Source organism: Macaca fascicularis, chromosome 14, assembly GCF_037993035.2.
Source record: "Macaca fascicularis isolate 582-1 chromosome 14, T2T-MFA8v1.1".
NCBI lineage: Eukaryota > Metazoa > Chordata > Mammalia > Primates > Cercopithecidae > Macaca > Macaca fascicularis.
The window spans coordinates 121,868,118-121,883,046 of record NC_088388.1 but is presented as its reverse complement, the minus strand read 5'-3'; the positions used below and the strand labels follow the sequence as shown (position 1 = coordinate 121,883,046).

At 46.0% G+C, this 14,929-nt stretch overlaps 1 protein-coding gene across 3 annotated transcripts in view; it reads left to right on the top strand.

Moving 5' to 3' along the window:
* Positions 1-14,929, top strand: part of CLMP (CXADR like cell adhesion molecule) — a 121,762-nt gene that overhangs the window by 92,123 nt on the left and 14,710 nt on the right. For all 3 annotated transcript variants that reach the window (XR_012423834.1, XM_005579973.5, XM_074015485.1), the window contains exon 2: positions 2,839-2,996. Coding sequence is in view for 2 of the 3 variants with exons in the window: in XM_005579973.5 (XP_005580030.1) it covers positions 2,839-2,996 (158 nt within the window). In the remaining variant the exon portion in view is untranslated. The remainder of the gene's footprint in view (positions 1-2,838; positions 2,997-14,929) is intronic.

Here is a 14,929-nt window from a genome sequence, read left to right as displayed (position 1 = left end):
GGGGTGATACAAGAATGTGTGTTTCTAAGGGAGGCAAGAACTCCTTGTAACAGCCCACTTGTTCCCCAAGGTATTTCTGCACTTACAGAGAGGTCGGAGGTCAGGGGCCAGGAGCGGGCAGTGGGGGAGGAGGGTAGTAACCTGTCTCTAGGAAGGCTCTAAGGAGCAACCTGGAACCCAGCCCGTGACCTGGTATTGAAGCCTGTTTTGGGGAGGATGCCAACCCCTGACTTCCTGTCTCAGTAGAAGGAAAAAAAGTGTTTTTGTGGAATAAGCAGAGAAATTAAGGGACCTGAGACAGTTTAGCCCAGGCATAATGGATGGAACAGAAGTATTTCCAAGAGCTTCATTTAGAGGCACAAGAGAAATGAAAAATGAAGAAATAAAGCAAAGCAGGGCTGTGACTTCCTCTAACACAACAACTGAGGGTGGACACTATTTGGGAAGCTGTGTGAGCATCAGCAGTGGAAAGGGAGGTGCTGTGGTTGGGGAAAGAACACAGGGATGCCTGTTGGACAGATGCCTGCATCACAATGGACTTGAATCTAAACTCAGTGCCTACCCTCCCCAGCTCACCCCCAAATAAAACACATCGTACTACTGGCTTCCCCATCACTGCTACTGTGATCACCATCCTACCAGTCATGCAAGCTTAAAAACAATCTTTGCTTTTTTTTTTTTTTTTTTTTTTCTGAGAGAGAGTCTCTCTCTGTCACCCAGGCTGGAATGCAATGGTGTGATCTCGGCTCACTGCAACCTCTGCCTCCCAGGTTCAAGTGATTCTCCAGCCTCAGCCTCCTGAGTAGCTGGGATTACAGGCACCCACACACATGCTGGGCTAAGTTTTGTAGTTTTAGTAGAGATGGGGTTTCATCATGTTGGCCATGGTTGGCCAGGCTGGTCTCAAACTCCTGACCTCAGCTGATCTGCCCTCCTCAGCCTCCCAAAGTGCTGAGATTACAGGCATGAGCCACCGTGCCTGGCCCAATCTTTGCTTTTGAATCCATTTTCTTTCTCCTCTCAGATCCAGTCAGTTGCTGTATTCCGTAGTTTTGACTATCACATTACCTCGCAAATCCATAATTTGTTTTTTACTACCTTCACCACTATCCTAGCGCAGTATCTCTTACTTGGAAAAATTTAATAGCATTTTCACAAATGTATGTCTCAATATTTCCCTTTTCCTGTGCATTCAACACACAGCTCCTAAATTATCTCTTCCTTAAGCAAGAGATCATGTCACTGTGCTCACTGCGGCAGGAAAGGGCTTTTATCCCATCAACTGCTTCACTTTTCCAGCATAATTTGTTTTATTTTTACGCACTTCTTCACACCAGCCAAGCTGAACTATTACCATTTACTGAATATCCGCCCCTGCCGCCTCTCCCATCCTGTGCCTTTGATCCTGTCATCTCCAACATCTTAACACCTTTCCTCCTCTATTCTATCCACATGAATTCCATTTTCCAAGCTCCATATCAAATGCCACCTTCTCCATAGTAAAATAAATTGCCTTGTATTCAGAGCCACTTGGTGCTAAACACTATACTAGATGATTTACATACTCTGTTTCTAATATTTACAAAACCTTGGAAGGATTTAAGCTTTTCCTGAACCCTGTAATTAATTGCCTATAATTTCTCTCCTCTAAATGTGCATAGCCCTTTCATCATGAGTAATTTCCCTTTATACTACAGTATTTGTGTAATTGTCTTTTCATCCTTCTAAATACATGCTACTGGTCAGCAACAACTGTTACTAGATTTAAAGAAAATAAGAAGGTTCATCTCTAAGGTTTTCTCCAGCTTCAAATGGCTGTGACTCTATAACTTAAGAACATGAGTTTTTGGGCAACTTAGTGCAGTTTCCATGAGTATCATCTTCTTGGAAGCCTCTGCTAATAGAAGACAGAAAGATCAAAAAACACAGTTGTTTCCAGGCACAGTGGCTCATGCCTGCAATTCTAGCACTTTGTGAGGCCAAGGTTGGAAAATCGCTTGAGCCCAGAAGTAACCTGGGACCTGGCACAATAACAGAGGAAGACCCTGTCTCTACAAAAAATTAGCTGGCATGGTGGCATGTGCCTATAGTCTTAGCTTCTCTGGAGGCTGAGGTGGGAGGATTGCTTGAATCAGTGAGGTCAAGGGTGCAATGAGCCATGATTGCACCACTGCATTCCAGCCTGGGCAACAGAGAGACACCCAATCTCTCTAAAAACAAGCAAGCAACCAAGCAAGCAAAAAAACAAACAAACAGGCTGGGCACAGTGGCTCATGCTTATAATCCCAGCACTTTGGGAGGCCAACGCGGGTGGATCACCTGAGGTCAGGAGTTCGAGACCAGCCTGGCCAACATGGTGAAACCCTGTCTCTACTAAAAATACAAAAATTAGCTGGGTGTGGTGGCAAGCACCTATAATTCCAGCCACTTAGGAGGCTAAGGCAGGATAATAACTTGAACTCAGGAGGTAGAGGTTGCAGTGAGCCGAGATCCTGCCACTGCACTCCAGCCTGGGTGACAAGAGCGAAACTCCATCCCCCAAAAAAAACAAAAACAAGCTGACATGAGCAATTTCATTGTTCATAAAGACCAAGTAAGGTAAGAAAGACAGGCACTAGTAGGATGCAATTTGGGGTGGTTAAAGAAGATGTGATGAATTCAGTTAACAGAGGAGCCAGTGTGAGACCAGTACTTCCAGTACTCCTAGTCTAGGACTCTTGCAACCTCTTGACACGCCCTTGCCCACAGGAACATCCCATAATTTTTTGTTGTCATATCTGTTCCCCATACATTGCCATCCAGTCTCTGCATTACTCATTAAAGATTTTCTTCTTCCAGTTTCCTACTATGTTGGAACCTTGGGGACTCACACTGAGATCAAGAGAGTGGCAGAGGAAAAGGTCACTTTGCCCTGCCACCATCAACTGGGGCTTCCAGAAAAAGACACTCTGGATATTGAATGGCTGCTCACCGATAATGAAGGCAACCAAAAAGTGGTAAGTAGACACCTGGCTGGAGTCCTTCCTCCTTCTTCTCCTTCTGCATTTGCCTTTCTGCAGTCTTCCAGTCTTTCTTGTTGGCTCTGAAAGAGTTAGAATTCCTTTTTCATCTGGCTTCTACTTGAAAGACTTTAGACACAAAACTATAGAGACGAAAGAGTATTGCTGGGCATGATGGCTAATGCCTGTAATCTCAGCATTTTGGGAGGCCAAAGCAGGTGGATCACCTGAGGTCAGGAGTTCGAGACCAACCTGGCCAACATGGTGAAACCTGTCTCTACTAAAAATAGCCAGGTGTCATGGCCCATGCCTGTAATCCCAGCTACTTGGGAGGCTGAGGCAGAAGAATCACTTAAACCCAGGAGGCAGAGGTTGCAGTGAGCTGAGATCATGCCACTGCACTCCAGCCTGGGTGACACAGCAAGACTCCATCTCAAAAAAAAAAAAAAAAAAAGAAAGAAAGAAATAATAATTAGCCAGATGTGGTGGCACAAACCTGTAGTCTCAGCCACTCGGGAGGCTGAGGTGGGAGGATCACTTGAGCCCAGAAGTGCAAGGCTGCAGTGAGCTATGATCACACCTGTGAATAGCCACTGCACGTGAGCCTGGGCAACATAGCAAGACCCTGTCTCTAAATAAATAAATAAGAAGTTGTCTGGCCGGGTGCAGTGACTCAGACCTGTAATCCCAACACTTTGGGAACCTGAGAGGGGTGAACTGCTTGAGTCCAGGAGTTCAAGACCAGACTGGGCAACAAAGTGAGACTCCCTCTGTACAAAAAAATTTTTTTTAATTAGCCAGATGTGATGACACATGCCCATAGTCCCAGCTTCTCAGGAGGCTGAAGTAGGAGGATTGCTAGAGTGCAGAAGGATCACTTGAGCCCAGGAGGTCAAGGCTGCAGTAAGCTGAGATTACACCACTGTACTCCAGCCTAGGCAACAGAGCCAGACACTGTCTCTTAAAAAACAAAAACAAAACAGAAGCAAAAGAAAGAAAAAAGTTGTCCTTTCCTCTTCTCTGTCTATACCACTAATTTTATAACATGGTTTATGTTGGGAGGAGCTAAGGTCTTCACTGAAAACAGATTTCAGGATCACTGTTGTAGTTTAACTTGCTTAAATAGCTATCTACATCACTTCATAATATTGATATTGCTTGTCATTTTGTTCTCATACAGTAACATTCTAAGATACTATCTGTTCTCTGTAGAGCGAGGTCACCTTAACCTGAGTAGGTTTATTGATTCATTTTTTTACTTTGAGATAGAGTCTCACTCTGTTGTCCAGGCTGGAGTGCAATGGCTCGATCTTAGCTCACTGCAACCTCCACTCACAGGGTTCAAGAGATTCTCCCGCCTCAGCCTCCTGAGTAGCTGGGATTACAGATGTGCACCACCATGCCTGGCTAATTTTTGTTGTTTTTAGAGATGAAGTCTCACTCTGTCGCCTAGGCTGGAGTGTTGTGGCGCCATCTCAGCTCACTGCCACCTCCGCCTCCTGGGTTCAAGCGATTTTCGTGCCTCAGCCTCCCAGGTAGCTGGAATTACAGGCGTCCACCACCACACCCAGTTAATTTTTGGTTTTTTAGTAGAGATAGAGTGTCACCATGCTGGTCTGGAACTCCTGACCTGAGGTGATCCGCCTGCCTCGGCCTCCCAAAGTGCTGGAATTACAGGCGTGAGCCACTGTGCCCGACCTCTGAGTATGTTTATTTTTATTTTATTTTATTTTATTTTATTTTGTTTTGAGACGGAGTCTCGCTCTGTCGCCCAGGCTGGATGGAGTGCAGTGGCCCGATCTCAGCTCACTGCAAGCTCCGCCTCCCGGGTTTACGCCATTCTCCTGCCTCAGCCTCCGGAGTAGCTGGGACTACAGGCGCCCGCCACCTCGCCCGGCTAGTTTTTTGTATTTTTTAGTAGAGACGGGGTTTCACCGTGTTAGCCAGGATGGTCTCGATCTCCTGACCTCGTGATCCGCCCGTCTCAGCCTCCCAAAGTGCTGGGATTACAGGTTTGAGCCACCGCGCCCGGCGAGTATGTTTATTTTAACAGCTTCTTGGTCAGCCTAGATTTGATACTCTCAGTTCTGAATGAAGTGATGTTCATGTTTATTACAGCCCATGTTCCTGTAATAAAAATCCAAGAATGACTCTGATAGATTCTCTTCTTTGATCACACTTGAGGCAGGTTCCTAAGGTCTTTCTGACTAGAGCTAATCTTGGGCTTCTCTTTCCGCCCTCGTAGAATACCTTTTGAGCAAGAATGCTGCTAAGTCAGGTTAGTGAAAATGCTCCACTCTTGGTATCTTATCACCCTGTCCTGCCTACAATAATAATCCTATCAAGCAGGTTCAGCCAGAAACCCCATCACCCCTGATGTTTCCTCTCAGTAATTTCATGACCCCCATCCTGCTCCTTGGTTGTAAACTCCTCTTGTTCTTGCTGGAATCAGAGTCAAGCCCAATCTCTGACTCACAGTGGTCTTCATACCTATTACCGTGGCCCCTCTGGAATACAGTCTGTCTTACTATCTTTAACAAGTTTCGGCCGGGTGCGGTGGCTCACGCCTGTAATCCCAGCACTTTGGGAGGCCGAGGTGAGTGGATAACCTGAGGTTAGGAGTTCAAGACCAGGCTGGATAACATGGTGAAACTCTGTCTCTACTAAAAATACAAAAAAATGAGCCAAGCATGGTGGCATCTGCCCATAATCCCAGCTACTCGGGAGACCGAGGCAGGAGAATAGCTTGGAGCCAAGATCGAGCCATTGCACTCCAGCCTGGGCAATAGAGCAAGACTGTCTCAAAAAAAAAAAAAAAAAAAAAAAGTTTCACTGGATAATTTTCTCATTAACAATTTCACACATCTAACTTTCACCCAAGTATTTTCATTTGATTTAAAGAAAAAAGGACTTGCTTGGTTATATAACCAAGTGAATATAAGGATTAGGATGTTAATTATTGATTTCAAAAAGCCCCTGATACAGCTTTAAGCAGTCACAATTCCCTACTTGTCTTCAGTTGATACCGTGAAGCAAGAATGTCTATTTATTCAATCATTCAGATTACACAAATTTATTTAGCACTTACTGTATGCCATGCTAGGTATCAGGATACAATACTGAAGAAGACATCATAGTCCTTGCCTTCTTAGAGGTTATAGTGAAAAGACATTCAATAACTTTACAAAGAGCCTGGCACAGTGGCTAGTGTCTGTAATCTCAGCTACTCAGGAGGCTGAGGTGGGTGGATTGCTTGAACCCAGAAGTTTGAGACCAGCCTGGGTGAGACAGTGAGACTCTATCTCTTAAATAATTTTTTTTTTTTAAAGAAAGGAGGGGAGAGGTAGGTAGAAAGACAGGAACAAAGGAACCAATAAAAATTAGCAATATGCCAGGTACAAATCTGTTTAGCACATATTATCTCATTTAATTTAATATGTGCCAGTTGCAGTAGCTTGTGCCTGTAGTCCCAGCTACTCGGGAGGCTCAGGTGGGAGGACTACTTGAGGCCAGGAGTTCCAGATGGCCTGAGCAACAGAATGAGAACTCCCATTTCTAACACAATTTTTAAAATTTGTTACTGTAATACTCATAACTAGAATTAATGGGCTCATTTTACAAATAAGGAGCTGAGGTATACCCACATGTTCGTAAACACACAAACATAGTGAACAAATTGCATAAAGTCACCTAATTTGCATTTTCAAATTAGGCACCCTGGGCTGGGCCGGGCGGGCACAGTGGCTCATGCCTGTAATCCCAGCACTTTGGGAGGCCCAGGCGGGAGGTCCACTTGAGCTCAGGAGTTCAAGACCAGCCTGGGCAACATGGTGAAACCCCACCTCTACTAAAATTACAAAAATTAGCTGGGCATGGTGGCACGGGCCTATAATCTCAGCCACTTGTGAGGCTAAGGTGTGAGAATGGCTGGAGCATGGGAAGTTGAGGCTGCAGTTGGCAGAGATGGTGCCACTGCACTCCAGCCTGGGTGACAGAAGGAGACCATCTCAAAACAAAACAAATGAACAAAAAACAAATTAGGCAGCCTGACCTCAGTGCCTGCTCTGCGAACCACTAGCTGTATTACCTTCATAAATAATTTGAAAGTGTAATATGTGCTATGTAGGCTTCTTCTCCAAGAAAACACCAAGTGGCGGAAAAATCCTATCTAAAACATCAAGAGAGATCTGCATCCATCTCCATTCAGAGTTTTACAGTTGCTCTGCAGGCGATGGCAGAGAATGACTGCCAGAAAGTTGAGCTGCTCCATCTGTTCTATACAAGTCCTAACAAATTGTTCCAGGTCCACCAGGAATGACATAATACAAACAGCCCCAAACCACTAAAATTAGTATTTTTAATTTTTTTCTTTGTTTGCAAAAGGACTAAATTGATGTTCATTTTTCTCCCATCAACACCCTGATGAACTGCTTAGTCTCAGCACCATATTTCTGAGAATTAAAAACAAAATAGGCCAGGCACAGTGGCTCACACCTGTAATCCTAGCACTTTGGGAGGCGGAGGTGGGCAGATCATTTGAGGTCAAGAGTTTGAAACCAGCATGGCCAACATGGTGAAACCCTGTCTCTACTAAAAACACAAAAAAATCAGCCAGGCGTGGTGGCAGGCACCTGTAATCCCAGCTACTTGGGAGACTGAAGTAGGAGAACTGCTTGAACCCGTGAAGTGGGTTACAGTGAGCAGAGATCGCACCACTGCACTCCAACCTGGGTGACAGAGTGAGACTCCGTTCCCCCTGCCCAAAAAAAGACTATCTTGCAATTGTATAATTTCACCTTTCCAAAGATGTCAGATGCTTGCCTGTATGTTATCCCTTTTTTCTTCATTAAATATTGAGACAGTCTCAGCCTAGGCAACACAATGAGACCTATCTCTTAAAAATATGTGTGTGACGGCCAGGCGTGGTGGTTCACACCTGTAATTCCAGCACTTTGGGAGGCTGAGGCTGGCAGATCAGGAGGTCAGGAGTTCGAGACCAACCTGACCAACATGGTGAAACCCTGTCTCTACTAAAAATATAAAAATTAGCCAGGAGTGATGGCGGGTGCCTGTAGTCCCAGCTACTCAGGAGGCTGAGGCAGGAGAATCACTTGAACCCAGGATGAGGAGGTTGCAATGAGCAGAGATCACACCACTGCACTCCAGCCTGGGTGACAGAGTGAGACAACGTCTCAAAAAAAAAAAAAGTATATGTCAGGCTGGGCACAGTGGCTCACACCTGTAATTTCAGTACTTTGGGAGGCCAAGGTGGGCAAATCACGAGGTCAGGAGCTTGAGAGCAGCTTGGCCAATATGGTGAAACCCTGTCTCTACTAAAAATACAAAAAAATTAGCTGGGCCTGGTGGGCTGTAGTTCCAGCTATTTGGGAGGCTGAAGCAGAAGAATCACTTGAACCCGGGAGGCGAAGGTTGCAGTGAGCTGAGATCGCGTCACTGTACTCCAGCCTGGGCAAAAGAGCGAGACTCCGTCTCAAAAAAGAAAAAAAAAAATGTGGCCGGGCACAGTGGCTCACGCCTGTAATCCCAGCACTTTGGGAGGCCAAGGCAGGCGGATCACAAGCTCAGAAGTTCAAGACCAGCCTGGCCAATATGGTGAAACCCAGTCTCTACTAAAAATACAAAAATTAGCCAGGTGTGGTGGTATGTGCCTATAGTTCCAGCTACTCGGGAGGCTGAGGCAGAAGAATTGCTTGAACCTGGGAGGTGGAGGTTGCAGTGAGCCAAGATTGTGCCACTGCACTCCAGCCTGGGCGACAGAGTGAGGCTCCGTCTCAAAAAAAATAACAACAATAATAATGTGTGTGTCTTTGTGTGTGTGTGTGTGGAGACAAGATTTTAGGGAAAGCGAGGAAAAGCAGATGGAGTCAGACCTACCTGAATGTACTATGCACTGTGGTAGAGGTATGCCCCAAACACCAAAGGTTGAAGCAGGGAGTCACCATTCTAACTGAGGAGTCAAGAAAGACTATATACAAAAAGTGGTCCTGGAGCTTGATCTTGAGGCCTTGTATAGGTGTCGCTGAGGCAAAAATAGAAGAGGAAAAGGCATTTCAGAAGGAAAAAACTGCATAATCAAAGCCGAGATCTATCAGGAGACACTGAAACAAGAAACATCAGATTTGGGGACAACGAGATTCAGAGATGTGAGGGCAGGGGTCAAAGGTGAGGTATGGTCCAGACTGCATTGGCACAGGTGTAACATTCAGAAGGCCAGGCCATCATCAGTGCGCGCAGGTGATTAGGAAACAGATTTTCAGCCCGGAGAGTTTTGCTACATAAATGTGTGGAATTGTGGCAGGCCATTTCTCCCTAACAATCAAACAGATGGGCCTGCATGACAGTCACACAGACAGGCATGCATAGCACTCCAGTTACACAGACGAATTTCCACAGCACTGCCTTAACACTGAGCAAATAATTAAACCTAGGGAAATTGGTGCCCAGACATCAAAGCTAGAAATGAAACATGGTCAGTAGGAGACTTGCATAGGCTTCTTCCTATCCTGGAGCAAGTCAAAATAATGGAGACAATCTCACTTTCCTAGTGCCAGAAGCCGTCTTAGGTTGACGAAATCTGAGACAAGTCAAGGTAACAGAGGCAGTTGTCTGAATAGATTTATTGGAAAGTCTAAGGCAGCTCTTCAGACCAAGCAGTAAATGAAATAAGATAGAAATAATCACTCCAGCTGGGCACGGTGGCTCGCCTGTAATCCCAGCACTTTGGGAGACTGAGGTGGGCAGATCACTTGAGGTCAGGGGTTTGAGACCAGCCTGGCCAACCTGGCGAAACCCCGTCTCTTCTAAAACTACAAAAATTAGCTGGATGTGGTGGCATGTGCCTGTAGTCCCAGTTACACAGGAGGCTGAGGCACGAGAATCGCTTAAACGCAGGAAGCAAAGGTTGCAGTGAGCCAAGATAGCGCCACTGCACTCCAGCCTGGGTAACAGAATGAGACTCTGTCTCAAAAAAAAAAAAAAGAAAAAGAAAAAAAGAAAGAATCATTCCAGTACCACAGTAGATAGGCCTTGAAGATACTGGGACCCTCACAGCTTAATCGAACTTAGCAAGCATTTTTTTTGGCCTCTGACCTTCTAGTTGAAACAAAATTAGTTACTTACTGACTTAGGCAAATGCTATACTGCACACAGGCACATAACCCCAACCTATATAAGCACTAAGAAAATGGTACACTTTTGAGTTGGTCCGGTGGAATTATCTCCAGCATTCTCTCTGTATCTGGTTACAGTGATAAATTCCCTTCTTTCCTAGTTTGTCTGCTTCTCGTTATTGGGCCATGAGCTCTTTCCGGGAACAGAATGATTAGTATTCTTTGGGTACTGGGCCGAACAATTTTTAAAACTTTAGGGGCCTTCTTGAACCCAGAACCGGGTTAATAAAAATGATAACGCTACACTTGAGTGCTTACTATCTCATTCCCACAAAAATCCTATGAAGTAACGCACCCCCATTTATAGTCCAGGATCTTAAGGCTTAGAAAGGATAAGTGATCAGAGCCAGGAACACAGCTGTCGGTGGAGAGGCTTCCGTTTGGAGATCATTTGACTTCCCAGACAGCAATCCCAATCACTGCGGCCTGGCAGAGTTTTTTTTCTTTTTCTTTTTCTTTTTTTTTTTTTTTGAGATGGCGTCTTGCTCTTTTGCCAGGCTGGAGTGCAGTGACACAATCTGGGCTCATGGTAACCTCCACCTCCTGAGTACCTGGGAGTACAGGTACACGCCACCATGCCCAGCTAATTTTTTTTTTTTTTTTTTGTATTTTAGTAGAGACGGGGTTTCACAATGTTGGCCAGGCTGGTCTCGATCTCCTGACCTCGTGATCCACCCGCCTTGGCCTCCCAAAGTGCTGGGATTACAGGCGTAAGCCACCACGCCCGGCCTAGCGTTTTTTCAAAATCTGTATCACGACCAATTAGTGGATCCTAAATGATAAGAAATTTTGTTTTTGTTTTTGAGACAGAGTTTCGCTCTTGTTGCCCAGGCTGGAGTGCAATGGCGCAATCTTGGATCACTGCAACTCTGCCTCCTGGGTTCTCCTGCCTAAGCCTCCTGAGTAGCTGGGATTAGAGGCATGCACCACCATGCCCGGCTAATTTTGTATTTTTAATAGAGACGGGTTTCTCCATATTGGTCAAGCTGGTCTCGAACTCCCGACCTCAGGTGATCTGCCCGCCTCGGTCTCCCAAAGTGCTGGGATTACAGCCGTGAGCCACCGCGCCCAGCCTTGTTTTTTCTTTTTTTTTTTGAGATGGAGTCTTGCTCTGTCACCCAGGCTGGAGTGCAGTGGCGCGATATCAGCTCACTGCAAGCTCCACTTCCTGGGTTCACGCCATTCTCCTGCCTCAGCCTCCCAAGTAACTGGGACTACAGGTGCCCGCCACCACACTCGGCTAATTTTTTTTTTATTTTTTAGTAGAGACAGGGTTTCGCTGTGTTAGCCAGGATGGTCTCAATCTCCTGACCTCTTGATCCGCCCACCTCAGCCTCCCAAAGTGCTGGGATTACAGGTGTGAGCCACTGTGCCTGATCATTTTGTTTTCTTTTAACACAGACTAGACAATATCAGAGCATACTGCACATATACTCATGAAACTTATGTTTCAGTTATATATGTATATGCTGTGTCATTAAGAAAAAGATGGGTTTTTTTCATTTTTTTTTTTGACTGAAGCAGTGGCATGATCTTGGGTCACTGCAAACTTTGTCTCCTGGGCTCAAGCAATTCTCCTGCCTCAGTCATCAGAGTAGCTGGGACTACAGGCGTGCGCCACCACGCCCGGCTAATTTTTGTAATTTTAGTAGAGACAGGGTTTCACCATGTTGGCCAGGCTAGTCTGGAACTCCTGACCTCAAGTCATCTGCCTGCCTTGGCCTCCCAAAGTGCTGGGATTACAGGCATGAGCCCTGGGACAGAAAAATGTATTTCTTAATGTGAGTCTGTTGAAAACAGTTTTAAAGTGCTTGCTGTACTGTTCTGGCAGTCCAAAGCAGCCTGGTTCTACTTTGGACCACAGCTACTAAGATTCTTCAAATTCAAATATACATTTCAAGACAAAGGCATCTCTGGATGCTAACCCAAATACTAAAATAAACAAGCAGCTGGGCGCGATGGCTCATGCCTGGAATCCTAGCACTTTGGGAAGTTGAGGCAGGTGGATCACCTGAGGTCAGGATTTCGAGACCAGCCTGACCAATATGGTAAAACCCCGTCTCTACTAAAAATGCAAAATTAGCTGGTGTGACGGTGCATGCCTGTAATCCCAGCTACTTGGGAGGCTGAGACAGGAGAATCGCGTGAACCCAGGAGGCGGAGGTTGCAGTGAGTGGAGACTATGGCACTGCACTCCAGCCTGGGCAACAAGAACGAAACTCCATCTCAAAAATAAGTAAATAAAATAAAATACACAAGAAAGAAATTCCAAAGTCCTCAGGCCAAAAAGGTCATCCACCTCTCAAAGCCCACAAAACCCCAAAGTTCCTAAAAATTACCCAGTGCTTCACTGTTTTCTAGGTTTTGCCTCTCTTCATTCTCCTAGAAAATACAAACTGACTTCATTGTAGGTGATTATGCATCTGGGGGAAATACGGACAAATCAGAAAGAAAGAGAAACATTAATAGAGCACCTATTAAGTGTTCCAAGCTTACTTGCCTTATCTCCAGGTGTTTAAGTCCCCCTTACTTTCAGTCTTTGAATGGAGACAAACTCTAGAGCTTCCAGTTTTTTCCTGTTGTTAATGCATTTCCTTCTTTTCCAACTATCCCAGCAATTCTGCATTACTAAGGCAGCTCTACCACCTGCCAAGAAACCTACCCTTCCAGCCGGGCACGGTGGCACATGCCTGTAATCCCAGCTACTCAGGAGGCTGAGGCAGGAGAATCATTTGAACCCGGGAGGTGGAGGTTGTGATGAGCCAAGATCACACCATTGCACTCCAGCCTGGGCAAAAAGAGTGAAATGCCATCTCAAAAAAAAAAAAAAGAAAGAAAAAAGAAAAGAAACCTACCCTTCCTATGGAGTACAACAGGATGTTGGGCCAACACCCCACAAACATTTGTTTTGTTTTGTTTTGAGACAGTCTCACTCCATCCCTAGGCTGGAGTGCCATGGCGTGATCTCAGCTCACTGGAACCTCTGCCTCCCAGGTTCCAGCGATTTTTCTGCCTCAGCCTCTTTAGTAGCTGGGACTACAGGCGTGTGCCAGCATACCCAGTTCATTTTTGTATTTTTAGCAGAGATAAGGTTTCACCATGTTGGCCAGGATGGTCTCGATCTCTTGACCTCGTGATCCACACGCCTTGGCCTCCCAAAGTACGGGGATTACAGGTGTGAGCCACTGCACCCAGCCACAAACATTTATTTCATATTTTTTTTTGAGACAGAGTCTTGTTATGTTGCTGGAGTGCAGTGGCATAATCTGCACTCACTGCAATCTCCGCCTCCCAGGTTCAAGTGATTCTGCTGTCTCAGCCTCCTGAGTAGCTGGGATTACAGGCACACACCACCACACCTAATTTTTTTTTTTTTCTCTTCTTTTTTTTTTTTTTTGAGACAAGAGTTTCGCTCTTGTTGCCTGGGCTGGAGTGCAATGCCACGATCTTGGCTCAATGCAACCTCCATCTCCCGGGTTCAAGTGATTCTCCTGCCTCAGCCTCCCCAGTAGCTGGGATTACAGGCATGTGCCACCATGCCCGGCTAATTTTGTATTTTTAGTAGAGACAGGGTTTCACCACGTTGGTTGGGCTGGTCTCAAACCCCCGACTTCAGGTGATCTGTCCGCCTCAGCCTCTCAAAGGACTGGGATTACAGGTGTGAGCCACCGTGCCAGGCCACCTAATTTTTGTATTTTTTAGTAGAGACGGGGTTTCACCATGTTGGCCAGGCTGGTCTCGAACTCCTGACCTCAAGTGATCTGCCTGCCTTGGCTTCCCAAATGCTGAAATTACAGGTGTGAGCCACCACACCCAGTTACATTTTTTCTTTTTTTTTTAATTTTATTTTTTGAGACAGGGTCTCATTCTGTCACCCAGGCCGGAGTGCAGTGGTGCAGTCTCGGCTCACTGTAACCTCAGCCTCCTGGGCTCAAGCAAACCACCAGCCTTGGTCTCCCAGAGTGCTTGGATTACAGGGGTGAGCCACCGCGTCTGGCCCCCACAAACATTTAGAACGAGTACCACATCCAGGAGAAGGGCTGTGATCCTAGCTCTTCCCTGTCTGTGCCTAAAGCAGAGGGCTTTCCCTTGAGTGCTAGGAACCTCATGGAATTATCTGCAATATGTGAATTTTTTCTGGGTCACAGTTCATAGGTTTTATCTAATTGAGAGAACCTTCTCAGGGAAGGATCTGAGGAGCTGCGGAGCATCAAGTGATCGAGGGCAGGGTCGAGGACTTGAGTGAAATGATTTGGAACAACTGCAGCTGAAATGTGCCTGGGAGACGCCCATATGCTTGCATGCCTTTTTTAGTGCCCTTCTGTGTATCTGGAATGCTCCCTCCAGGCCTTTTCTCCTTGCCTCTCAAAGCTTAGCTCAAATGCCACCAACTTTTCTGGGACACTCTCCTTGATACTATTTCAAAGAAATCATTTCTTTTTCTCTGTTTATGTCTTTCCTTGTTAATCTCACTTGATTATAAATCACTTGAACCAAAGAAGAGATTTGCTGGCCGGGCGCCGTGGCTCACACCCGTAATCCCAGCACTTTGGGAAGCCGAGGAGGGTGGATCACCTGAAGTCAGGAGTTTGAGACCAGCCTGACCAAAATGGTGAAACCCCGTCTCTACTACAATAAAAAAGTAGGGCCAGGCGCAGTGGCTCACGCCTGTAATCCCAGCACTTTGGGAGGCTGAGGCAGGCAGATCATCTGAGGTCAGGAGTTCAAGACCAGCCTGGC